Consider the following 27249-nt stretch of genomic DNA (forward strand, 5'->3'; position numbering starts at 1 on the left):
GTATTTAGCCAAAAATACAAAACACTATTTCAAAGGAATATATGCACTCCTATGTTTACTGCAGCATTATTTATACCACCCAAACAATGGAAGCTGCCCAATGTCCAGTGATAGATGAATGGATAAAGAAGATATGGTATATATACAATGGAATATTATTTACTCATAAAAAATAAAACCTTGCCATTTGCAACAACATGGATAGAGCTAGAGAGTGTTAACGCTAAGTGAAATAAATTAGAGAAAGACACATACTGTATGATTACTCATATGTGGAATTAAGAAACAAAATAAATGAGCAAAGAAAAAACAAAAACAGAAATAGACAAAATAAGACTAATTATAGAGAATAAACTAATGGTTTGGGAAGAGGGAAGATGGGTAGGAGGATGGGATAAATAGGGGGTGGGGATTAAAGACTACATTTACCATGATGAAATACATAAAATTATAAAAATAATAATACATACATATGTACCTAAATACATAAATATATGTACCTTAAAATACACATTTATTTAATTGAAATGTACAAACCGGTAGTAAAGCTGCTTTGGAATCTACTTCATGAGTTTCTTGTGTAGATGGCCTTCTACTGCTACTTTCCACTTGAAGAAAAATTTAAAACATAAGTTACAAAACTAAAAATTTTTTTAATATTAACTACCAAACACAAGTGTTTCTACATATTGTAACTTTCATAAGATAATTTATCGTCTCCCCAACATTGCTGAAGATAAGAATTGCATAAGGCCAGAGGTCTTTTTACTGGACATCAAAATTATTTATTTATTTAAATTTATTTTTGTAAAAAGGCAGTAAAAAAGAGTATGAAGGAAAAAGTCTTACTCTTCGTATTTCCACTTCTTGTATATCCTACCATGAATATTTTGTGTGTGTGCACACCTACCATTTTTTAAACCATAAATGGTAGGATGATATTTATTATATATTTGGGGTTTTTTCTTATTGGCTTTATAACTTTAAGCTTGGAGATCTTTCCATTATCAGTACGCAGAAAATTTCTCTATTCTATTTTGATGCTATATTGAATTTCATACTATGGGTACACAATTATAGTACAGAATAATAACCAAACTCCTATTGATGGACATTTGGTATGATTTCAATCTCCTGCCATTACAACATTGCAAATAATAATCTTATATATACATTAATTTACAATAATGGAAAAAAACACCTCATCTTTTCTCCTGTGATTTAAGATGCCATCTTTATCATATCTTGTTTTTTTTATCCTAAATAAACTTTAAGATTAAGCCTATTTTAAAAAGCCAGGATGTTAAATTCTAAAGTACCTTAGATTTCACAACTTTATGATATAGTAAAGAAAAACCTCAGAATGAATGTGATGGAGAAACTTAGAACAAAACCTGTATTCCAAATGTAGAGGGGGGAAGGTCAGATTTAAGTTCATTAAAAGAGTCTGGGCAAAACTTTTTCAAGATAATGAAACTGACAGATGTATTATGTATCTAAGTATCCTGAAGAAATGTAGTTAAACAGCAGAGAATCTAGTGTTGATCTAGCCAAAATTACAACAGGACTATATTGGTGGGAAAGAGAAAACATGTGAGTGTATATGTGCACACGTATGTGTGTGTGTGTTTGGGGAACAGAGAGAGAACATGCCTTCTTTAATGGGGGGTCAATAGTTATTGTCTAAAACTGAAATATGAGGATGCAAAATTAGAAGCATGCTAACTCTAGAAATAATATCCATGTTACTGAAAATGAGTTTTATTTCTTCCCTCCTAACCCTTCTACCATTACTTTTTCTTACTTTATTTCTCCAGCTACAATGTTAAATAGAAATGGTAATAGACAGAATCCCTGCCTTGATTCCCCACCTGGCTTTCAATGTATCATTATGAGATACGGTATTTGTGATAACTTTTTATAGATACCCTTTATTCATATTAAGGAAACTTCATTCTAACTTTGCTAGTTTTAATAATGAATGGATGCAGAATTTCATCAAATGCCTTTTCTGCAGCTACTGAAACAATCAAACAATTTTTCTCCTCTAACCTGTTACTATCATGCCTCAATTATACATACACACACAAATAATTATTTTAAACTGAGATAAAATATATATACATATATATGTATGTGTGTGTGTGTGTGTGTGTGTGTGTGTGTACTTTTTTAAAGTGAGCTCCACACCCAACATGGGGCTTGAACTCACTACCCCAAGATCAAGAGTCATATGCTCTACTGACTGAGCCAGCCAGGTAACCCTCGTCAATTATATTTTTTATGTTAACGTTAAACCAACTTGCACTCTGGAAAACATCCAAGTTGATACTGATCTATACCAAAAAAGAATGAAAAGGGAAATGATGGTCAGGTGGACATGGTAGTGATGTTTTTCTTAAGGAACCTTATAAAGATTACATGCACATTAACGAGAAGGTGATTAATAAATTTATATGCATATATAACTGACTCATAACAAAGTATGATATGAAAACATCCCCAGGCCTTTATATTACCCAGTGAAAAATTAAAGGTACAGAGCAGCATGTATGATATGTTACTTTCTGTGTAAAAATGAGAGGAAGAGGGGCACCTGCGTGGCTCAGTGGGTTAAAGCCTCTGGCTTCGGCTCAGGTCATGATCCCAGGGTCCTGGGATCGAGCCCCGCATCAGGCTCTCCGCTCAGCTGGGGAGCCTGTTTCCTCCTCTTTCTCTGTCTGCTTCTCTGCCTACTTGTGATCTCCATTTCTCAAATAAATAAATAAAATCTTAAAAAAAAAAAATGAGAGGAAGAAAAGATTTCTGCCATAAAAGATGCGTAGGTGTGAAACTCTAGAGGATAAATAAAAATAAGTAGTTACATGTGAGGCTGAAATGAGAGGCTATTTTCAAACTGCTTGAATGTGTTTGTATTTCAATTCTGAAACAAATAAATGCATTAGCTATTTTTAAAAGTTAAATTAGAAAAATATGTTAACTAAATGACTATATAGATTAAAATACAGATTCACTTGTAAAAGTTAAAATCAGCAGATTCATTAAAAATCAAGTCTTTATATATTTCATCTTTATGTACTAAACAATTTGTTTAAAAATTAAAAAAAAAAAAGAATATTAGGATTATGTATTTTATTCAAGCTTAAAGCAACAGTGATGGACCAGAATCATCACTTTCTGACTCTTGAAAACATTTACTCCTCAGGTGTGTGACATACATAAAATACATTTAAAGCTTAAATGAGCATGTTTGGTAATATAATTCATGTAGTCGAAAATTACCTTGTTCTGAATGAAGAGGAATAGAAGTTTTGCGACATTCAGTAAATCCACCATGAGAACTCACATGTTTCAAAGTGTTTTCAGAAGGAACATCATTCTGCATATTGTACAAATACACAACTTAAAAACAATTAAACTGAATTTCAAATAACTGTTCTAAGTAGCAAAAGAGTCTCTGTATCTATTTAGTTCAATATACTTTAATCTACCTGGACACCAAAGAGTAAATTACACCAAAGAGTAAATTAACTGTGACCAAAAAAGTCACGGTTAATTTTCTTCAATGACAATCTAAAAAAGCTACATCAAAATATCCTACTTGCTTATTGTTCATAAATCCATCTGAATGAATTGTTTTTCATAGTGATACAACTTCATAAAAAATTGGGGGGAAATATGAAAAACTGTAGGGAAAATAATAAAACATTTATCAGCTCACCTAAAAAACAAAAAGCTATTTTACACCAACATGGACAGATTATAACAGTTTAGAGGGTGGAAGAGTGGTTTTTATGGGAAAGAAGGGATGTTTTGGGTAGCTTTCTTATTGATTATATGAGCTGCTTATATAACAAAGATCTATTTGATCATTATTTGTCACATTTCAATTTTCTTCCAGATCTGTTTTGACTTATCTATGATTTCCATTTTTTGGTACTTAAATCTCTTCACATCCTTCCTTTAATATTGTCAATTCCTTGAATGTTTAGAAAGTCCTCCTGATTTTACTGACTTAATATTTCTATTTTCTTAAAAGATTTGAGTTTTTACATTTAAAGTTAGAATTCATCTGAGCTTATGAAGTGATAGAAGAACATAAACAGGAGCATCTGGGTGGCTCAGTCAGTTAAGGGGCTGCCTTTGGCTCAGGTCACGATCCCAGGGTCCTGGGATTGAGCCCCACCATCAGGCTCCTGGCTCAGGGGAGAGCCTGCTTCTCCCTCTCCCTCTGCCTGCCACTCTGCCTACTTGTACTCGCTGTCAAATAAATAAATAAAATCTTAAAAAAAAAAAAGAACATAAACAGACTTTTCCAAATTTCTACTCAATTACCCAATTTGTGTTTATTGACAAAACATTTTCCTTCTCAACAATTTCTGATCCAATCCTTCCTATTAAATTCTTATTTGAAGGGCGCTGGGTGGCTCAATGGGTTAAGCCTCTGCCTTCGGCTCAGGTCATGATCTCAGGGTCCTGGGGTCAAGGCCCCCCCCCCAATCGGGCTCTCTGCTCAGCAGGGAGCCTGCTTCCCCCCTCCCCTACCGCCCCCATGCCTGCCCCTCTGCCTACTTGTGATCTCTCTAATAAATACATAAAATCTTTAAAAAAAAAAATTGTTATTTACAAAAGGGTTATTTTGGAGTCACCAAAATGTTTAGCCAAATCTTCATTATTTCAACTGTTCTACCTGAATAGTATTTTATAGTCTAGTTTTCCCTTCCTTTCTTCTTTTTACCTGTACTTTTTCCTGGATGAACAAACTGCATTAAACTTAATGTGGGGACAATCCAATACATTCATACTGTTTTCTTTTCAACTATAAACCGGTCACATACTATTATGCAACTTCAAAATATTCCCAAACCTCTACCACCTTTCAGAAACAGTGAGTTTTAAAATGTTACTACAATAAACTCTTACTTTTATTAAGTAGATTTAGCTTACATCTCAAGAAAATTAGGCTTTTCTACCTTTGATGCTCTGCACTCTTCATATATAGCTGATTTATACAGCCAAGTGAGAATGCTCTCACTTTTACCTGTAGTCACAAAGCAACTCTAATTTCTTTTCTGATTTGTTTCTTTTGAAACCAGTTTTAGCTATTTTTTATTTGTTTTATTTAAGTGCTTTCCTTGATATAAACTCTTTGATGCAATGACGTATCGGTTTCATTCTAGTGACAGAAATTCTAGTGCAGGATTGGTGATGTGCTTCAAGGTATTTGTAAAACTCCATATACCTTAACAGATAAAAATTTTGTGTATGTGCATTTTTCTGGGAAGAGGGTCTATAGCTTTCATTTGATTTTCAAAGGGGTGTATAAATCATAAACATTCAAGAACTCCAAGTCTCTGATGACCATGAGCTAGAGCTCATTATTCTATTATTACAGTTTGAGTTCTTTTTCTCTAAGTAAATTACTCAAAATTGTTTAATTCAAAACACAACCACCAGTTTTCTGCCTCCTCACAGAAATGTGTAATTTCTTCTTGCTTTTACCAGAAAGTTACCTGCCCATTTATAAATTTTCAGCATAGTCCTGGCTTTAAGGTCATTTAATAGGTTCGTTGTTAAAAGGTGAAATCTGTGGGGAAACCTTTACATATACCCTTCCCTATTAAGGAACATCCATTTACTCTAAATGACTTCCTGTGTACACCAATTGCTTCATTATAGCAAAATGACGCCATGAGAATGTGCTGATACATTTCTTTCAACTGCCACTGTGACATGTGTAGAGACATTTTAAAAGTTGAAATGAAAGGGGCGCCTGGGTGGCTCAGAGGATTAAAGCCTCTGCCCTCGGCTCAGGTCATGTTCCCAAGGTCCTGGGATCAAGCCCTGAATCGGGGGCTCTCTGTTCAGCAGGGAGCCTGCTTCCCCACCCCCCCAACCGCCTGCCTCTCTGCCTACTTGTGATCTCTGTCAAATAAATAAATAAAATCTCAAAAAAAAAAAAAGGTTTAATGAAATACGTATTAGAGAATGACAGCCTAAGAGTAACTGTAATTGTTACTGAGGACTGAGAGAAGCAGAGATACTAAAAAAAATATTTAGGAAGCAAAATGACTTAGACTTGGCTATTAAATGGAAGAAAGTAGGAGTGTAGTTTTGTCCTAGTAAACCAAAATGTTAATGTTATTAACAGAAGCAGGAAATACAGGAGGAGAAATATGTCTGCTGAGCAAGAAGATGGTGAATTTAAGGTTCTGACTGCTGAGTTTGACAACTCTTAAGATTTCCAATTAGTTAGCAGTTCTAATCTTTTACTGTGGTGTCATTCCAATCCTCTAGTCAGCATCACTCCAAAGATTTACTTTCCCCATCCCATTCCTAGCCTTCGGTTTTCCTGGCAGAAATCCAAATGCTAATATGGCTAGTAAAAAAACTCATGCTATTTCAACTCTATGGCTGAGAAATTATATTCCTGGTATTCTCTTGACTTCTTAATAACTTTACACAATGGTTACTCTGAACTTTCTCTTTCTCATGTATTCCATCGTGCTTTCCACCAGCCTTACTAGAAAAACAAACGCCTTAAGAGTACCAACAACCCCCCAGATCACTTTTTTTTTTAAATTTAAAGATTTTATTTATTTGTCAGAGACAGAGAGCACGCACAAGCAGGGGGAGCAGCAGGCAGGGGGAGAAGAAGGCTCCCAGATGAAAAAGGAGCCCAATGTAGGACTCGATTCCAGGACCTTGGGATCATGACCTGAGCCGAAGGCAGATGCCCAAACAACTGAGCCACCCAAGCACCCTCCCCAGAGTACTTTTTTATTTAATCCCCTTTAATATTAAAAAGGGTTTGCATAGTTTATATAGGATGAAATACACAGATTCTTAAATGGTAAGTTAGAGAACAGTTTTAGCAGTCTTTCTTTCCAACTCAAAACACCTGTGCAACAATTTTGTCAGTCTTCCCATTAAAGTAGTTATACTTATTAATCCTTATCATCTGAATGCTCAGTTTCACTCCATCCATGTCTTCCTGTTTTTAAATTATAATTCCCAGTCAGCCCTCCCTCCCTGTAAGAAACTGAAAGATAAAACAAGAGATACAACTTTAAAAAAACTGGATTCCCTACTCGTTCCTTTCCCTCATATTAAGACTATCATTATGGGTATTTATGAAAGCAACGGTTAAGAAATACTTCTTACTCATTATTCCATACACTTAAAAATTTACTTAACAAACATTTATTGAATATCTTACACCTGCACATTATATTGTAGTTATTGCCATATTTAGCTTTTTACTGCTTGGCTACAGGTTCCCTGATAGACACGTTTATGTTCTAATAAAATTCTGGGCCTGGGAAAGAGTTCAGTTCAGTATTTAGTCATGGGGAAATGTATAGGAAGAAGCATTTTTAAAAAGAGAAATGTTAAATAGGTGTTTTTTACTTTCATCAATTTAAAAATGCAGGTTATTTGCAGATTTTTTCTTTTTTTTTTTTCTAAAGGACTTTATTTATTTGAGAGTGAGCGAGCGAGCAAGTAAGAGGGGGGAGCACAAAGGGAGAGTGAAAGGGAGAAGCAGACTCTCCAATGAGCTGAGAGTCTGATGTGGGACTCGATCTCAGGACCCCGAGATCATGACCTGAGCTTAAGGCAGATGCTTAACTGACCTAGCCACCTGGGTGCCCTGTTTCTTCTTTTTAAATGGTGTACAGCTTTTAAATACTTGGGATAATCATGTTGATGATGGTCTCTGCTAAAACTGTTTCTACTGAAATGTTTAATTCTATTTTGAACTAAATCCCCAAATAGCAAAATAAGATTTAATTGTGCTGTTGTAAGGATTTACTTACGGATAATATTTCTTTTATCTTGTTTGATGCTTCTTTAAACTTCTGTAAATAATCTATGCTATCTCTGTGTCCTTAAAGAGAAAAAAAAAATTACAACAAAAAATATATACTTTTTTCTTATCAAAATAATGTCATTGCCTAAAGTCTACATAAAAAAGTGATTTGTATTGTTTTCTAAGTAGTTTTGATGGGTCTGAAGTTTCCTGTAGATCTTTGGATATATATCAAAAATATGTCAAGAAGCTAGAGAAGATGAGTAGTTCAGTATACAGTAACAGCAAAAGTCAAAGGCCTCCTCAAACAACCCTACCTGTGATATGAATTGCTTGAAATTTAGAAAGAAAAAAGGGAAGCAATTACTTTCACTATTAATAATATAAAATTACAAAGAGACTCTTAATCTCACAAAACAAACTGAGGGTTGTGGGTGGGTGGGTGGGTGGGTAGGGAGAGGGGGAGGGTGGTTGGGTTATGGACACTGGGGAGGGTATGTGCTATGTTGAGTGCTGTGAAGTGTGTAAACGTGGCAACTCACAGACCTGTGCCCTTGGGGCTAATAATACATTATATGTTAATAAAAATTTTTTTAAATTATTTTTAAAAATATAAAATTACATATGTAATATTTACTACACATATATATCCACTATGTACACACACATATAATATATCCACTATACACACACACATCGTATCTAGAAATAAATATGTAGGTTATCTATGCATATTCATTCAAGTGACAATATACTAGCATACAGATTGTATTATACTGTTAAAAAATAAATTGCGATAGATTTTATGTAGGAAAAGTTGTCTCTATAAATCCACAGTGAAATGCACACAGTCTAGCAGTAGAGATCAGGATGCTCAGTACCTAGATAACTCACGGGGTTTACCTCAATGTGGAGATTATATAGACATACCACATTCTCTGACCAATCTCCATACATGTTTCATTCCTAGGTAAATTTCTAAGTTAGGAAGGCTCAAACAAGTGTTAAGACCAGGTTAGGAAGCTACCTGATGGAAAAATTCAAACCTGAAGAGAGAGAGGGCCTCATTCATGCCTCAGAACATTCTGGTCATGCCCACAAACAACCCAAGTTGTTTTCTAAGAACTTTTTTTTTTTTTTTTAAAGATTTTATTTATTTATTTGACAGAGATCACAAGTAGGCAGAGAGGCAGGGCAGAGAGAGAGAGAGAGAAAGGGGGAAGCAGGCTCCCTGCTGAGGAGAGAGCCCAATACGGGACTCGATCCCAGGACTCTGGGATCATGACCTGAGCCGAAGGCAGAGGCTTCAACCCACTGAGCCACCCAGGCGCCCCATCTAAGAACTTGATAAATACTTTAAACTTTACTAATCTAATAGGAAGACTGTTAGAACACTATATTCTTCCAAATACTAGAGACCTAGCTAGCTCTATGAAATATTCTCTCTTCACCTTCTTCCATATGGCACACTGTCAATATTAAAATGTGCTTAGATCAGGCTCTCTGCTCAGTGGGGAGCCTGCCTCCCTTCCTCTCTACCTCTGCCTGCCTCTCTGCCTACTTGTGATCTCTCTCTTTCTGTCAAAAGATAAAACCTTTAAAAAATAAATTAATTAAATAAATAAAAAAAATAAAATGTGCTTAGGTCTTCCCCATCATTAACAACAAAACAAATAGGGCGCCTGGGTGGCTCAGTGGGTTAAGCCGCTGCCTTCGGCTCAGGTCATGATCTCAGGGTCCTGGGATCGAGGCCCGCATCGGGCTTTCTGCTCAGCAAGAAGCCTGCTTCCCTCTCTCTCTCTGCCTGCCTCTCTGTCTACTTGTGATCTCTCTCTGTCAAATAAATAAATAAAATCTTAAAAAAAAAAAAAACAAAATAAAAAACCTTACCTATGAACCACAGTATTAGTTATTTCTTTCTTTTTACCTTCACAGTGAGCTTTATAGTTGCTCCCCAAGTACTCCTCTTTACATTCCCTCCTCCCATTCACAATTTATTTCAATATAATCTGGCTTCTCCCTCAACCACTTACGAAACAGATTCCACCAAAGCCATCAATTTGCCAAAATAAATATATTTTCAGTCCTTATTTTACTTTAGCTATCTGAAGTGTAAGAATGAATCATTCCTTTCTGAAATGTTCTCCTCTCTGGGTAATAGTGGTTTGACCATAAATCCTCACTTTCCAAGTAGAATCCTGGCTTTCCCTATTAGCCTAATTGTAATTATTGGCACACCCTTTCACTATCAAAAGTGTACAGGTTGAGATGAAAAACTACATGGTCACCCAATTTATAAGACACTGCTCTTTTCCAGTTATTTCTATCTAGCCTCCCCTGTACCTTTTTATTATTCCCTAAGTATCTAACATTTATGAATCACTCAGGTTCTTTCAACAAGTTAACCAAATTCAATAAAAGATTCTCAAAATCAAAAGTAAGAGACCAAGTAAGTTTTATATACAAATGTTATTAGAGTAAATTCACTGAAGAGGTTATGTGCTAACAGAACCATTACAGCTCAATTCAACCTATTTCCCCCACCTGATTCCTTTTAAAAGTTTTAGAACTATATTCTATGAAATGCAGTCCCCACTTAACCATATAAGTGCATGGTTTTATTAATTAGCTATTTATTTTATCTCTAAGGTGTTAATTTTAATAAAATAATATTGATATACAAATAGTAGTTTGCCAAACTTACCTACAAATGCTCCAAATTCTACATTATCCCCTTCTGCAGCTTTAGAGCAAACAATTTCTTGATCTTTGGTTACAGTTTCTAAGTGGCTTTTACAGCTTGGCTGGGAAGGTGTACTAACAAAAAATTTGGTTGGAGGGGACGACAGATGTGGTATGCTGTTAGAAGAACTGCCTAATTTTTGATTTTTACTGAACATTTTTAACATTTCTACCCCATGTATTCTCTGTCGCAGTTCTGGAGGAGAAATAGCACTTGGGAATAAGGCACCACAAGAGGAACCAGCCTCTGGGAAACTGAATTCTTTTCTCTGGGGTATTACAGGTAAATCCTGACCAAATATGTTACATTGGGGATCTTTTTCATCTTTCATAAAAATATTACAAAGAAAGGGATTAGTACTTTCAAGACCACCTTGAGGAAGCGAGGTGCTAAGTGTATTTACAACACTGTGCTTTTTCCATACAGAAGGTCTTACAGGACCATCGTCAATAAGATTTTGAGCCAAATGTTTGGAAATGCTCAATTCTCGTGTGATTTCATTGTGAACTTTGCTAGCTTCTGAAGCTTTCTGGGCAGTGAGTGTTTTTAGTGTATCTACAGTCAGGGCTGAAAGATCTTGCAAATGGCCAATTTGAGAATCTAACGACTGTAATGATCTTTTTATATAGTTGACACGATCTCCAACTTCTTTAATTTGAATGCACATCTGCTCCACCCTGTAGGGAAAAACACAGGCTTTTTTATAAATGTTAAAAATTAATGTTTTAGAGACTCTTTTTGTAATCTCAATAAATGACAACAGTAAAAAGAAATTTTACATGCACTCAAATAAGCTAAGATATAAAATAAAATGATTATTTATTTTTTTATAAAAGACACACCTACTGTTTAAAAAGGGTCTGGTGCTGATTTTATTATAATAAAATCAAGATTTCAAAAAACATTTTTGTTATTATTATAATTTGCCCACATCAAAGTAAGACACATGAAAATGAGTATAAAATTACATATACATAGAAATACCATTACCATTATTATAATTATACTATCTGCTTCCAGAATGTAGCAAAGCCATTAGAAAAAAAAAAAAGCTTTAAAACATAGTTTCACTTTTCTTCACTGACTAGTAAAGAACATTAATTCTTCTGTCTTCTGTAACAAATGTTAAAAAATAAGAAACTGACTTACTTATAGTAAATATTAGAAGTGAATTGTGTTCTGATATGTAGAACTATTACTAAGCTTACTTATTTGACATAAATTGAACAATGACCATGTATAAGGCATATCAGAATCCACTGTGACATAATCAATTATAATTAAAGAACTTCTGAACCTTTCAAAAGTGACACGAATTCTCTCTTCACTCCCAGAATGGAATTTATCATCTTTTTCATTAAAATACATCTCAACACATTGTTCTTCAAAGTCATGTAGTTTCTTTTGATCTTCTTCTGTTAAAAAAAGTTCTAAGGAGGGAAAAGAAAAAAAAAATCAACGAAGACTATCAAGATATCAAATTATAGCTCATGAGTCTTATGATTTAGGGTTCATAAGACTATATCCATCATCTGTAATTTTTTTCTCTTTTTATTCTAATGTTTCTAAAGCACTGGACAAGTATTTCCATTTTTTTTTCTTCAGCAGAACAGTTTCAGGTACCTTTCTTCTTCTAATTTCCTCTTCCTACAAAACACTCTTCCTCTGGTTGAGTTATGGATATTGGGGAGGGTATGGGCTATGGTGAGTGCTGTGAAATGTGTAAGCCTGTGATTCACAGACCTGTACCCTTGGGGCAAATAATACATATGTTAATAAAAATAATTTTTAAAAAACCACTCTTCCCCTATCTCCCTTTATTCCTCTCCCTCACTTATCCAGGTAGAGGATTTAAGAATCAACTTTGTAGAACAGAAAGTCACTGTAAAATTTTAAGCACAGATATGATGATTAGTCTCATGTAGTATACAGAATAAACTGAAAGTGTTGTTTACAGAGCAGCAAAAAAATGGTTTGTAGAACAGCAAATGTCATGGTTTATATTACCATTTTAACAAAAACAAACTGACATGCCATATTCAAAAAGAAGTTTAATACTAAATACACTTTTATAGATACTGTATTATACTTAAAATTCCTTTATGCTCAGGCAAATTCAACAAAAGCTTTTTATTAGTAAAATAAACCAATTAAGTCTTCTGAATAAAATTAATACTTAACTTTCACTATAATACTGATTAAATGATAAAATAAAAACATTTCCCTTAATATATTTTACTTACTTGGTCCATCTGAAGTCTTATCTTTTTTTCTTCTTTTACATATGCAGCAAAACAGAGAAACTATATGGCTGAGAATGATAAGTGGAGGAGGCAGAACAGGTTTCTCATGATAAGCCATAATAAAATGATAACGTTGGTACTTCCATACAATATTGGAAATTGCCTTCACTTGTAAATATACATTGCTTGAATAACAAAGAATAAAAATAAAACATAGCTAAATCACATAATAAAATTTTAAATACTGAAGATTTTACTGCAGTTCTGCTCTAAACAAGGATTCAAAAGAACACTCTACCATACACAAGACTAAAAAGCAAATGAGAAACTGGAAAAAATATATGCAGTAAGTATAAGGCACAAGTTTGGTATTGTTGAGGGTCTTATAATTACAAACTCCCAGAAAAATGGGCAGAAAATATGATCTTACGATTTTAAAGTTATATGTAAATAACAAAACTATAAGAAAATATTCAATCTCAGTAGCAACAAAATATGTGCATACAAAAACAAGATACTCTTATGTACTATCAAATTAGCAACCTTAAAGATAATAATACCTAGTGTTGGCAGAGATTTGGGGATGCACGCCTACTTTAGCTTAAATGCAAAGTCCTAAAAATACGCTCTGAACAGTTCTACTCTTAGGAAAACAATCTAAGGACATAATTAAGGAATGATCAAGAATTTAACCACAACATATTTTCTGGGAACAAAAAATTATAAACAACCTAACTGAACAATGTTATCATATTGTTTGAAAAATTAAGGTCTTTACATCATAGAATACCAGGTAGGCATTAAAAATAAAATAGAGATATTTATTAATGTGGAATAATATTCATGTTTTGCTTAGTCAAAAACAGTATACAAATATTAAGAATTTTATTTTTGAAGAGAAAAAATGATTCATATATATTCATAAAAAAACAGAAAGATGTATGCCAAAATATTAATGAGATTTTTGATGACTTGCCTTTTTGTTTTATATATTGAATATGTGTATTCCTTGGCAACTTAGTATAACTCCCAAATAAAAGTTAAATATATAAAAGAACTGCATGTTGAGGGGCGCCTGGGTGGCTCAGTGGGTTAAGCCGCTGCCTTCGGCTCAGGTCATGATCTCAGGGTCCTGGGATCGAGTCCCGCATCGGGCTCTCTGCTCGGCAGGGAGCCTGCTTCCCTCTCTCTCTCTCTCTCTCTCTCTGCCTGCCTCTCTGTCTACTTGTGATCTCTCTCTGTCAAATAAATAAATAAAATCTTTAAAAAAAAAAAAAAGAACTGCATGTTGAAAGATAAATTAAGTCTCAAATTTAAAGTCTCATTTGATTTGAAAAAGTATGCCTTCTCATTTGTAATTTTCTAAGATAATTATAGTAGTTTAAACTTCAAGAAAATCTTTAGATTTGAAATTTTGTATAATTCCTTCAAAATAAGAATTATATATTAAATCTCATTACAATAAGCAACTGAATAAAAGTCTTACTTGAAAAATGCAATAAGAAGATTGACCATAATGATATACTGTACAAAGAGATAGACTGCTTGAAGAAATGGAGTCAACCATGTTCCAGGACCACAGATTTGAGAGATAGTGGAATCATTTGCACACACTTTAGAAAGAAGAACAAAAATTAGATACAGTAATCACACCAGTAACTATTTTTGATTAGTATTTGTTTGTTTAAAGGAAGTTTCAATATGTACAAAATCTGTTTCAGACTCTAGTAAAAAGCTTATGGGCAAGCACTTGGAATACAAACTTAAAAATACTGCAACACGGAAAAATTTTGTGAGGAATATGGGTATCTGTTCTACTACTCTATTCCAGAGGAGGAGGTACATAGTTTTATGTTATATCTGCACAAGAGTTTAGCTTGAGGAATAAAGTAAGTAGAATAAAATCTGCAGATTCAGCCACACTTTATCATTTCTATAAGAAAAATAACTGAACTATAAAATAGTATAGTAAACTCATAGTAAATTTACAAATATAAAGATCACTGAGTTAATCTTATTATGTCACAAGAGAGTTCAAAGAGTGGTCAATATATACAATGATTAGGTCTGAATTCCTTGCTTTTCATTAACCCCACCAGGAATGTTTCTGAAGCCAAAACACAGCTGAATAAAAAAGCAAGGAAAAGAAGAGCTTTAGTACCCAGCAGAGTATTAAAGAATTAAGCAAAACAAGTTAAGCAGTGTAAGGATTAGAATTAAATAATCATGAATTAGTGACAAGTTTTATATAAATGCTTACAATTAGTATTTCTATAGCAATCATTTAAGAACATACACACCATTAAAACACTCAATGGCGATATCATTCCTTTCAAATTGTTTCACAGGCAAATGAATGCACAAGGTTCTTTCAATCTTAACAAGTTTTATCAATGCATTTCATTCTATTCAGATTTGTATGATGTAGCAAATACCCAAGGAAGAGAATAAGGGAGACTAAAAAGCTATATCCAATGCTTTATAACAACTACACCAGAGCCACGTTAGAAAAAGGGCAGAAAATGAAAACCTGAAAATGACACTAAACAGGAAAGCACTGAACACAAAGTTTGACCAGGCTGGTAAAACTTCACTGTTTTAAGCAAAACCTGATAACAACTAAAGACCCACCTCCTGACCTAATCACCTGTAAATAGGTAGGTAGGGAGCAACAACCAGTGGGGGGTAAGGGAGGAGTAAAGACAGGAGAGAAACTGCAAAAGAGATCAAGAGCAAACTAACCAAATAAAGATTCTAAAGTGCAACTGTGGACCTCAGTAGAAGAACATCCCCGAAAGCCAGCAACATCACCTATGTCCACAAGTTATCTAGCCTCATTAGCTAAAACAATTTTTTTAAAAAATTATTACCTTATGCAGAAAATGTATTCACAGTTGGATTTTGTTAATTTAAGAGTTTATCCAACCTACCATGACTGGTCTAATCACTGCAATCCTATCATCCTTGCCACAACTGTTTCCTAGATTCACAAACTAAAGCCAATTTGAGCTAATGAGATTTAAGGAATAGGTTTACTAGGAGCCTTTTGAGAAAGGGACTTTTTAGCCTTAAGAGAACCATGGGAAACACTGTCCCTTTCCTCCCACTGCTAGTGACAGTCTTCTAATCAGAAAGGAAACCCGTATCAATCAGACACTGTGATTACAACTCAGTAGAATAAAAAAGAACAGGTGTTCTTAACTATGAATTAACAAACTCCAAAGACCATTCTACCTCTGAACTTTGTGTTACATGAGCTAATAAATATCCTTATTGTATAAGCCAGGTTAGGCCAGATTCCCATTTGTGGCTGAAAAAATTCTAAAATACTTTTTTGGATTAATTTTTATAGATTTTTTTCTGGGCTTATTAATGAATGTATTTTGGGAGGGCTTAGGTTCGTAATAACAGTTTGACTTGTGAAAATATGTAATATTATTGTAATGCAATTATGACTTTAAAACACAAAATAACCAAAAGATGAATTTATAAACATAAACCCTTACCGTCAATTTCATATGCGTAAACTTCACCAAAAATCATCCAGTATGGATGAAAAACTATATCTTTAGCAAGAGTCCAAGATGGTGCTTCACGAGGATAAAGTATTGCCTTTCTGGGAACACCAAAACTAAGTAATACAAGAGCCATAATCACTACAATGTAGAACATATTGGCTACCTGTTAAAAAATGAACACTGTTAAAATACATGGGAATTTAAAAACAATGATAACTTTTTCATCTTAAAATAGTTCTAATGTTCTAATAAATAACTGGAGTCTTTGAGTTTTTTTTCACTCCTAGTACTAGCATTCAGGAAAATCTCATCACGACATAAATCTTAACATCCAGATTATGGTAAAAGGTGATGTGTGAAGCTAGACAGGTCAGGGGCACATTCTATATGACGAACTGTATCACTGGTTCCAACTGGAGTCTGCCTATCTTGACTCCATGAAGATTTAAAGAGGTATAGATACATGAGCAGATTCATGGAATCAATTTCTGTAAGTGCTCTTTCCTAAAACTATAGTGTTGTTGTATTGGAGGTTCAGACTCACTTTTCTACCTCCCTTTGATAACTGTCCTTTGCCTACTTCATACACAGAAAGACATTCTTCTCAATCATCTTGAACCCTATACCATGATGCATTATCCTGGGCTGTGAAAACCTCTAGGAGCTAAATAAAATAATAAACTGGAATTATCAGCAGGGGTGTTGAAAAAATAAGTGACACCAATTAACTGGTTAAAAAGCCCTTTTACAAATCAGGTAGTCTGCAATTCTTTAATTTAAACAAAGTTGGAAAAAAAGCCTAATTGGACTATCACCTAATAAATCAATGAAAAATAATTTTTATTAAGTCACAATGTGAACTTCGAAGTTGTTACTCAAGAAACCTAAGAGTGAATTGAAATCCCATAATAGAACTTCAATTTCTATCCACTTAATTAGGGGTACAAGCGCTCAGCATTTATATCTAAAAAAGTGAATGTTGTCTCATTCCAACAATGTACTATTTATCCACAAATAATCTAGGAGGGGAAAATCCACACAGATCAAGGTAGACTACACTTAAGATAAATCTGTACTTTACCAATGACTACAATAAACCAACCTAAAAAACCAATAATTGTAATAAAATAACCTAAAAAATTATTATGACATTTACATAAATTTTTCAAACAAATAAATAGTGAGTAGAAATGGAAGGCAGGAATGTGAAAGGTAAAGACCATAGTTTGCTTTTTTTTTAATTTTTAAAATTACAAAATATTTATATGTAATTATTTAGACTTGATTCTTCACCTTAAAAATTCTTACAAATCTGCCTATTAATTTCCTTTTTAGAGTTAGTCTCTGAGACTTGCAATCGAAGAGTCCTAATACTCTCCAAGATTCAGTTTTCTTATTTGTAAAATAGTCAAATAATGCCTTCTTTGAGGGTTTAACATACATACTAAGAGAATGTATGCTGTCATAACAAGGTTTCAACATAATCTTGGGATAAAATATTTTAAAAGGCAAATCATCAAAACATTATTCATGACATCTGAAATACTATGAATCCAAATATTTATCTGTAATTAAACAAAAAGGCCAAGTCACAAATTCAAAACCATATTCAAATCTGTACTGAGGTATCCTAAAATTATTCAAAGTCCATAACTAATGATTCACAGAAGTCTCTGGATTTCATGGGGCGCCTGGGTGGCTCAGTGGATTAAGCCTCTGCCTTCGGCTCAGGTCATGATCTCAGGGTCCTGGGATCGAGTCCCACATTGGGCTCTCTGCTCCGCAGGGAGCCTGCTTCCTCCTCTCTCTCTCTGCTTGCCTCTCTGCCCACTTGTGATCTCTCTCTGTCAAATAAATAAAATCTTAAAAAAAAAAAAAATTTAAAAAAAATAGTTTGAATCAGTGAAGATAGGAGAAAAGAGGAAGCTAAAAACATAAACCACAGGTAGCATTGTTTAGCTAGCATTATCTTGCAAATACAGAATAATGAAACAAGATTAGTGTGGGGAACCTGAGCCCAGCAAAAGAAACACTTGGGAGATTTTTTCAGTCTCTCCCCAAGGACTGAAAATCATCATCTAACAAATAATCTGAGTAGCTGCTTTTAGCATCCATGCACTGAAAAGACTATCTGAAATAGTAAGGGAAGATAAAGAAATGTCAACTCACTTCTCCTACGGAAAAGAAAAATCAAATTTGGTGGAGGGGAAACTCTTCAGTGGTTTCCCCTATATTTTCCTTTCCTAAGGTCCCAGTTTTCAATATTTTATGTTATCCAGGCTAGGCCCTTTTATCCAATTTGACAGCTAACCAACAACTCCTTATAAAAGAAGTTCAGGGGCGCCTGGGTGGCTCAGTGGGTTAAGCCTCTGCCTTCGGCTCAGGTCATGATCTCAGGGTCCTGGGATCGAGCCCCGCATCGGGCTCTCTGCTCAGTGGGGAGCTTGCTTCCTCCTCTCTCTCTCTGCCTGCCTCTCTGCCTACCTGTGATCTATCAATTAAATAAATAAAAATCTTAAAAAAAAAAAAAAAAGTAGCTGTCGCATTTAAAAAAAAAAAAAAAAAGTTCCAGTCAGGTTGTGCCTTTTTACTCCTATCTATCTTAAGCTTTCAAAGAACAGATCAGATCCAGCTACTTTAATAAAAGCATCCAGATTTATCTTGTTCCATGATTCCCTATGTCCCCTACTCACTAATTTCATCAATAAACCACATGGATAGTTTACTAATACCATATAAAATCTCCTAAAAATACTTATGTAGGACAAGCTCCAAACTAGATTATACAATTATTTAAAACAACTACAGGACTGGTAAAATCAAAAAGGAGAAATGTAATTTCACGAAGTTCAGAGGCACTATCCTATTAATTATTATACTATCTTGCACAGGAGTGAGAATAAAATAAACATTAAAAGCTACTTGGTGGAAGATTATAGATTTTAAAATTTATAATCTGCTGCTAAGCATGTAAAATTAAGAGAAATCAACCTATTAAAACACAATGAATGTTCACTATTTTTATGTCTTTTTTTCCAGACAAGGGTCCTACTCCAAAGAGTGTATAGTCTAGAGAAGTACATAAATAATCTCGTAAAAAATAGTTTAAAATATGGTTAGACACAGAGATAAATATTCTGTAGAGGAACACAGGTCCCATAAAACTTCAAAGCAAATAAACTTGATCTAGTGGGAAAGGACCAAAAAAGCTCTCCCCAAAACAAAAATTATGTTGAAAATGTGATCTGTATGTAACTGAAAGAGCTAATGATCTGAGTGTAGATGAGGGTAGTCGTTCCTGGCAGAAAGAAGAACATGAGTTTATGGTACCTTGGTAGGGGATATGTTAAAGAAAACATAGAAAGGCCTGTGTCACTATAGCATAGACCAGAGGTCAAAAATGGTAAGAGAGGACACTTTAAAAGAAAGCAAAGATGTTCCTATTGGAAAAATAAAGAAAAGCAACAGTCAAACTGGGCAGAATTCATGGATTTCATTAAGTATACTGATCTCTAGGGGTAATGTGAAAGTGTAAGATTTTTTTGAAGAAGGCAAGTAACATACTCAGATACGCATTTTGAAATTACTCTAGCTATAATGTAGACTGAAGACAGGCCGCAGTGGTTGTGAGTAAACAGATTTTACTAGATTGCTGCAGATGCCAGATGACTAGGCTAGCGTTAGTAAAGATGAAAATAACTTCACAAATGGTAGCTAACAAATTTTTTTTTTCATTCTGATCTCAAATAGCCCTAGAAAGTAGCATTTAAAAATTAAGACATTTTAAGATAAAACGAATAAAATACGGTTTTCTTAATCTTATCCCATCACATATTTTCTTCAAAAATCAGTATCTTGAGGATTGGCCAATATGAAGTATGAGGCAAATAAACATGAAATAACATACTCTAGTTCAAATAAAACTATATTAAGGACAGGTTTTTAGGATTTCAAGAAAAAATATCAATAAACCCATGAGTATTATCAGATGCCTCTCAACTTACCATTTTTCCAATCATCATTACATAAGGTCCTGCCTGTTGATTTACAGCTAGAAAATCTAGCAAACGCACATACCAAAATATTATGTTAAGACAGTAAATTAATCTTCCAGCAACAAAAACATGATTATCATATGCATTCTCAAAGTTCCATTTTGCTCCAAATCTTAGTCCAAATCCAATGAAGAAAGAAATTATGGCAATTGTATCACTGATATTGAAGTAATCACTAAACCACACTTTAATCTTCTGGCTTATTTTTCCAGCTTCAGACATAAAGATCTACAGGTTTAAAAAAAAAAAGAAATTAAACTGAATTGTTTAAGAAATCAATTTCTTCCTATTAAAACATTTATCAGCACTCAATTATAATATCACAATGGAATTTTACATATCTTTTAGTATTTCAAAGTATTTTTGTATTTAAGATTTTATTTGAGAGAAAGAGAGAGTCAGCATGGCTGGAGTGGAGAAGGGAGAAGCAGACGGCCCGCCGAGCAGGTAGCCCAACTCAGGGTTCGATCCCAGATGACCTGAGCCAAGGGCAGACACTTTAACCAAATAAGCCACCTAGGCACCCCTCAAAGTATTTATTTAAACTGAAGTACAGTTAACACATGTTAGTGTGAAACATTACTTGCAGATATACAACACAGTGATTCAACAATTCTATATATTATGCTCTGCTCACAAATACAGCTACCATCTGTTACCATACAATGCTATTACAATACCACTGCCTATATATTCCTTGTGCTGTTATCTTTCATCCTTGGAACTTATTCATTCCGTAACTAAACACCTGTGCTACCCACTCCCCTTTACCCACTGTACCCATCTCTCCTCTCCTCCTTCCCCACGATCATTTTGTTCTCTGTATTTATAGGTCTGTTTCTGCTTTTGTTTCTCAAATCTCACATATAAATTAAATTATATAGTATTTGTCAAAGTATGTTTGATTATCTTGGGATCTGATGATGTATTTGATCACTAAAACAATTCAGTAAGATATCAGAGACAGCTACTTCTATATCCTCATTCTACATACGTGTGTGTGTGTGTACATATACCCACAAATAAATGACCTATTCAACCAAGGTCATTCTACTAAGAAGCTGAAAATCTTAAATTAGAAGAGAGCTCTCTAGAAAGTGAGATACTTCTGAAAGTTGTTTTTACTTTTCATTGAAACAACAGGATATCCTGATAGGATCTTCCAACGGTGTCTTATTTACAGAAAGCAAACAACTCGATGGTTTAAGTATCTGTACTTATCTCTTCTCTTGAATATAAAAATTAAAAATTTGGATTGCTTGGGTGGCTCAGTCAGTTGAGTGACCAAATCTTGATTTTGGCTCAGGTCATGATCTCACGGTCATGTGCTGGGCTCCACACTCTGCGGATAGTCTGCTTGAGTTTCTCTCCCTCTGCTCCTCCTCCCAATCATGCTTGCTCTCTCTCAAATAAATAAATCTTAAAAAAAAATTTTAAATTTCTTCTTTGTGGGGAATGGTAATATATTTATAGATTCAAAATCATAGTGTATATAAAAATAAGCACTGAAAAGTCTCCCTTCCATTCTTCTTCCTTTAGCCAATTAACTTCCCTTCACACTAAAGGCTACCAGTTGTTACAATCTAATGAGTCCTTGTATAACTCTTTTCTGAATATGCATTTAAAAAATTATTTGAGGGTGCCTGGATGGCTCAGTGGGTTAAGCCGCTGCCTTCGGCTCGGGTCATGGTCTCAGGGTCCTGGGATCGAGGCCCGCATCGGGCTCTCTGCTCAGCAGGGAGCCTGCTTCCTCTTCTCTCTCTCTGCCTGCCTCTCTGCCTACTTGTGATCTCTCTCTCTGTGTCAAATAAATAAATAAAATCTTTTTTTATTTATAAAAAATCTATTTTTTATTTATTTATAAAATTTATAAAAATTTAAATAAAATAAATTTATTTATAAATTATTTAAATAAAATAAATTTAAATTAAAAAATTTATTTATAAAAAAATAAAATCTCTGCTGAGCAGAGAGCCCGATGCGGGACTCGATCCCAGGACCCTGAGATCATGACCCGAGCCGAAGGCAGCGGCTTAACCCACTGAGCCACCTAGGCGCCCAAATAAATAAAATCTTAAAAAAAAAAAATTATTTGAAACTTATTTTTATCATTTAACAATTTAATGTTTTAAACATGTTGGTAAAACAACAGATTTCATAAACATATAAACCATGGCACTCAGAGGAATTAAAAATGTACAATAAACTATTTAAGAAGACAAATTCCTATGACATCCAAGTGGAAGGAAGTACAAGGCTTTCACTTGTTTTTACAGCATAATGTATTCTCTAAATCTACAGCAAAGACATGAAATAATTCGAAAGTATTTAAGTTAGTGTGTTATAAAACTGTAATTATGCAGTTAATTGCTTGAATAAAAAGTATAAACATTTAAGGAAAAAAGAATTTTTCAAAATCAAGATGTTAGAAAATTTAAACTGAAAACTGTGATAGACACAGGAATCTAAATCTAAATGACGATTCAATAGGCAATACAGCACACTTCAGTGGGATATTCAATATAACAGCAAAGTAAAAACCAGTTTATAATTTACCTACCTGATTGGCTATATGTGTAATTAATACTTTCTGAAGAGTGACAAAGAGCATTAATATAAATGTTGAGGAAACAAAACATAAAACAGATCTAGGCCATGTTTCTGAGACAAATCATCAACTTTGTAACTGACAAAGTAAACTTACTAGTCTCTATTCTTATGTTGTAATTTTTAGAATATCAAAAATAAACATACACTTCTATGTTATCACCTACTGATTATGAATAACACATACACATACCCACATACATGTCAAAAACCAAACACCCTCCCTATATACTGTAAGTAACTGGTACGAAAACTACGGACATAAATAAATAAATAAAATCTTTGAGAAAAAAAGAAAAAAAAAACTACAGACATACCTCACGGACTTTCTCAATAGCATAGGTAAAAATATAAGCAATAACAATCCATTCTTGAACTGAAGGTAATCGTTCCATTTGTACAAGAACTACAAATGTATAAAGCATCAGAAATCCTAAGTATGCCAACTAGAAAAACACAAAATAAGAATATTAATTACACAATAAAATTTTAACTATCAAAATTTTCAATCCAACACACAAAAGAGAGACTAAATAAACCCCTGTGAACTATCTCCAAGCTTCATTCGTTAAATCAGTTTTAGGAGTGCCTGGGTGGCTCAGTCAGTTTAAGTGTCTGGTTCTTGGTTCTTGGTTCTGGCTCAGGTCATGATCTCAGGGTTGTGAGAAGAACTTCATGCTTGTGGTGGAGTCTTCGCTCTCCCTCTGCCCCTCCCCCTGCTCATGTGTGCTCTCTCTCTAAAATAAATAAAGTCTTAAAAAAAAGTTTTACAAGTAACTTCAGTGCAGACACTGCATTTATCAATCAAAACATAAATGGTGGGCCGCCTGGGTGGCTCAGTGGGTTAAAGCCTCTGCCTTTGGCTCAGGTTGATCTCAGGGTCCTGGGATCGATCCCCGCATTGGGCTCTCTGCTCAGCAGGGAGCCTGCTTCCCCCTTCCCTCTCTGCCTGCCTCTCTGCCTACTTGTGATCTCTGTCAAATAAATAAATAAAAAATCTTAAAAAAAAACAAAAACAAAAACAAAACATAATTGGTTCCTGGAGCAGAACACTATGGTGTTCTAGAACTTCAATGACTTTTTAGTATTTCCTATAAGAAGAATTTTATAATAAAATATTTATGTTCTCAGCACAGTTCATATAATTCCATTTAATTTATACTACACCTAGAGTACCATATTAAGTATACTAAAGAACTTCATCACCATCATCATCAAGAAACACATACCACCTGCTTCCTCCTTCCTCCAATCAAATACTACTCCCAGGAAAGACAACTGGTATTTTCCTTCCAATTTTAGTATATGTGCTGCTAAAGAAAGCACACAACTGGTATTCTCCTAAATCCTAGTCAATGAGGTTGAATCCCAAGAAATAAAAACAGATATGGAAAGCATTTTCCCTAGGTACGGGAACATACCACCTTTTGATACTCTCAACAAAAAAGATTATACTAGGGGCGCCTGGGTGGCTCAGTGGGTTAAGTCTCTGCCTTCATTCAGCTCAGGTCATGATCCCAGGGTCCTGGGACCGAGCCCCGCATCGGGCTCTCTGCTCAGCAGGGAGCCTGCTTCCCTTCCTCTCTCTCTGCCTGCCTCTCTGCCTACTTGTGATCTCTGTCTGTCAAATAAATTAATTAAAAAAAAAAGATTATACTATGTAAGCTCTATGTATAATAACATCTGAAGAGTTATTTCGTTTCAGAGGAAAACCCAGATTTGCCTACCCTTGGACAATTGTATCTAAGAATCCTTTTATCAGTCTCCTTGCCTCTACCAGCGTTAAAACAATCACATTCATGATTTAAGCTATTGCAAAGCAGGGCAGGAAACTCCCAATAAATAAGAAAAGAAAAAAGAAATTTCTATTTGGCCAACAGGGTTGTTCTTTTTTTAAAATTTTATTTATTTATTTGAGAGAGTGTGAGCGAGAGAGAGAGAGCATGTGCATACAAGCCAGGGGAGAGGCAGAGGGAAAGAGAGAAGCAGACTCCCCGCTGAGCAGGGAGCCTGACACAGTACTCCATCCCAGGACCCTGAGATCATGACCTGAGCCGAAGGCAGACACTTAACCTACTGAGCCACCCAGATGTCCCAAGTCCATTTTTAAAGTCATTCACATGAATGCAAACATGATGAAAATGAAAAATAAAACACTAAGAAAATACACAACTTAAGATTTTTTCTGGGAAGGGGAATAAAAACTAATTCAACCCATGGTTAAAAGCTGGGGCTAATCTCATGTGTTTCCTGATATTAGTCCATCCCCCATGGACTATGTACTCTTAGATCTAGGAGAATAAACCATTCTTCCACAAAACAAAAGCCAATTAAGGGTCAGATATAACATGTACCATAATATGATTAAGGAAATAAGCTATTATGCCACTGATAAACTTCTTGAATGATCCAGATTACTTTTTACCTTCAAATTAACACTGCAAAAAGGTTCATTTCAAAAATTTCACACATTCTCGGGCGCCTGGGTGGCTCAGTGGGTTAAGCCGCTGCCTTTGGCTCAGGTCATGATCTCAGGGTCCTGGGATCGAGTCCCGCATCGGGCTCTTTGCTCAGCAGGGAGCCTGCTTCCCTCTCTCTCTCTCTCTCTGCCTGCCTCTCTGTCTACTTGTGATCTCTCTCTGTCAAATAAATAAATAAAATCTTTAAAAAAAAAAAAAAAAAAAAAAAAAATTTCACACATTCTCTGCAAAATCCTAAAGCACAAAGATATATCAATGTCTCCTCTGGTTAATCCTCACCAATGTTATTGGTCGATTTGATAGATTTGATTAGTATTTGATACCTGCTTACAAAGGCAGGTAGGTGATAAATGGTTATCACATTTCTGTTTAGTCAATTTCTGGATCCAATCAGAATTAAGGTTTGTTAGCATTTATCATTATATATGATGGCAATTGGAATAAAACTAAGTTAAACTTATACTCTTTTAAGTGGAAAATGGCTTGTCAATGATCTAAGTTATATCAAGATAAATATCGACTTTAGAACAAGATCCCTTAAAGCTTATCCTTTAAAAACATTATGCTCAATTTAAAAAACATATAACATACCGTATTAAACCAGAATTTTACAATTGGTGCATGATAAAAGGCATAGAACTTTCTTGTAATGGGAAGCTTTTTTGATTTTATTTGTATTTCCATTTCATTCTTTCCTTCATTACTGTCCAGTATTCTTACTTCTTTAAACACTTCCTAAAATAAAAATAACACATCATATATTTATTCACAAAAGTTTATATTTACTTAAAAATATTCTTCCTCCTTACCATGGGAATCTCTTCTGCTATGTTTTGAAAGTTGTTTTCGCTATCTTCCATTGTCATTTGATGGGCATCTTGAGATTGTGGAATATGAGACATCTCAGCCTTTGTTTTATATTCCAGCATTAATATGGCAGGTGGAACTAAAATGCTTAGTATGACCTAAAAATTTTAGAAACATATAAGTTTACATTTTAAAATTAATTATCTTCAAGAATAAAAAGGTATTAAATATTTTGTTAGCCAATCTGCCCGTTAGTATAGGAAAAACCAAGAACTTCATTTTTATACTTGCGTATAATATTTAAAGAGGCCCAGGTTGAACTGATTTAAGGAGTAACAAAACATTTGAGCACTATGATGTGAGGATATAGAAAAGATCTAATAATTATTTGTTTGTTCAGAAAATACATTTTTTAAAGAAAATTTAAGCCTTATGAAGTTATTATGTGCATAATTTTATCCTTAATATCTTTGCAACTGTTCCATGTCATCACATGTTTACTCAGCTTGTGCCTCTATAAACAAAGAGGTTTATTCGTAAAATTTTATGTTATTACCTGCATAATCCTACAGCATAAAGAAATTATAATTGAGTATCAGGGTTTCTACTGGTTAATCTTTCACCATTATTTTTATTAGATATCAGTATTTGTTATCTACTTACAATGGTTAAACCACTTGCCTGATTTCTGCGTTCTATATCTCTGTACCTTATTTAAGATATAAGATAATGAAAAGGAAAGTTTAAAGTAGTATCTCTCACTATGATGAAACCAAAAGTACCAGCCAATATTTTACCCAAATTCTTAACCATCAAAACTACACATATCCAATATACTTCATGTAAATTATTTAAGAAAAAAGTAACAAATTATTAAGTTAGCAGACAGGAGCTCAATTTTAGAATTTGGAAATCATCTTTTAATAAAGAAGCAACTTTTTTTCATGGCTGCTCAGGGCTGTAAATACCAATACTTCCTTTGTTGC

At 34.2% G+C, this 27249-nt stretch overlaps 1 protein-coding gene across 1 annotated transcript in view; it reads right to left on the minus strand.

The window, feature by feature from the left end:
• The window catches only part of TRPM7 (transient receptor potential cation channel subfamily M member 7), a 119393-nt gene that overhangs the window by 22719 nt on the left and 69425 nt on the right, over positions 1–27249 (minus strand). The window contains exons 18-29 of the mRNA XM_047735809.1: positions 26266–26421; positions 26048–26191; positions 23294–23422; positions 20319–20597; positions 16303–16477; positions 14283–14409; positions 12797–12981; positions 11851–11983; positions 10515–11230; positions 7818–7888; positions 3283–3379; positions 538–608 (exon numbers count right to left, since the gene is read on the minus strand). Coding sequence (XP_047591765.1) covers positions 538–608; positions 3283–3379; positions 7818–7888; positions 10515–11230; positions 11851–11983; positions 12797–12981; positions 14283–14409; positions 16303–16477; positions 20319–20597; positions 23294–23422; positions 26048–26191; positions 26266–26421 — 2283 coding nt within the window. The remainder of the gene's footprint in view (positions 1–537; positions 609–3282; positions 3380–7817; positions 7889–10514; positions 11231–11850; positions 11984–12796; positions 12982–14282; positions 14410–16302; positions 16478–20318; positions 20598–23293; positions 23423–26047; positions 26192–26265; positions 26422–27249) is intronic.

This window comes from Lutra lutra, chromosome 7 (genome assembly GCF_902655055.1).
Source record: "Lutra lutra chromosome 7, mLutLut1.2, whole genome shotgun sequence".
Lineage (NCBI taxonomy): Eukaryota > Metazoa > Chordata > Mammalia > Carnivora > Mustelidae > Lutra > Lutra lutra.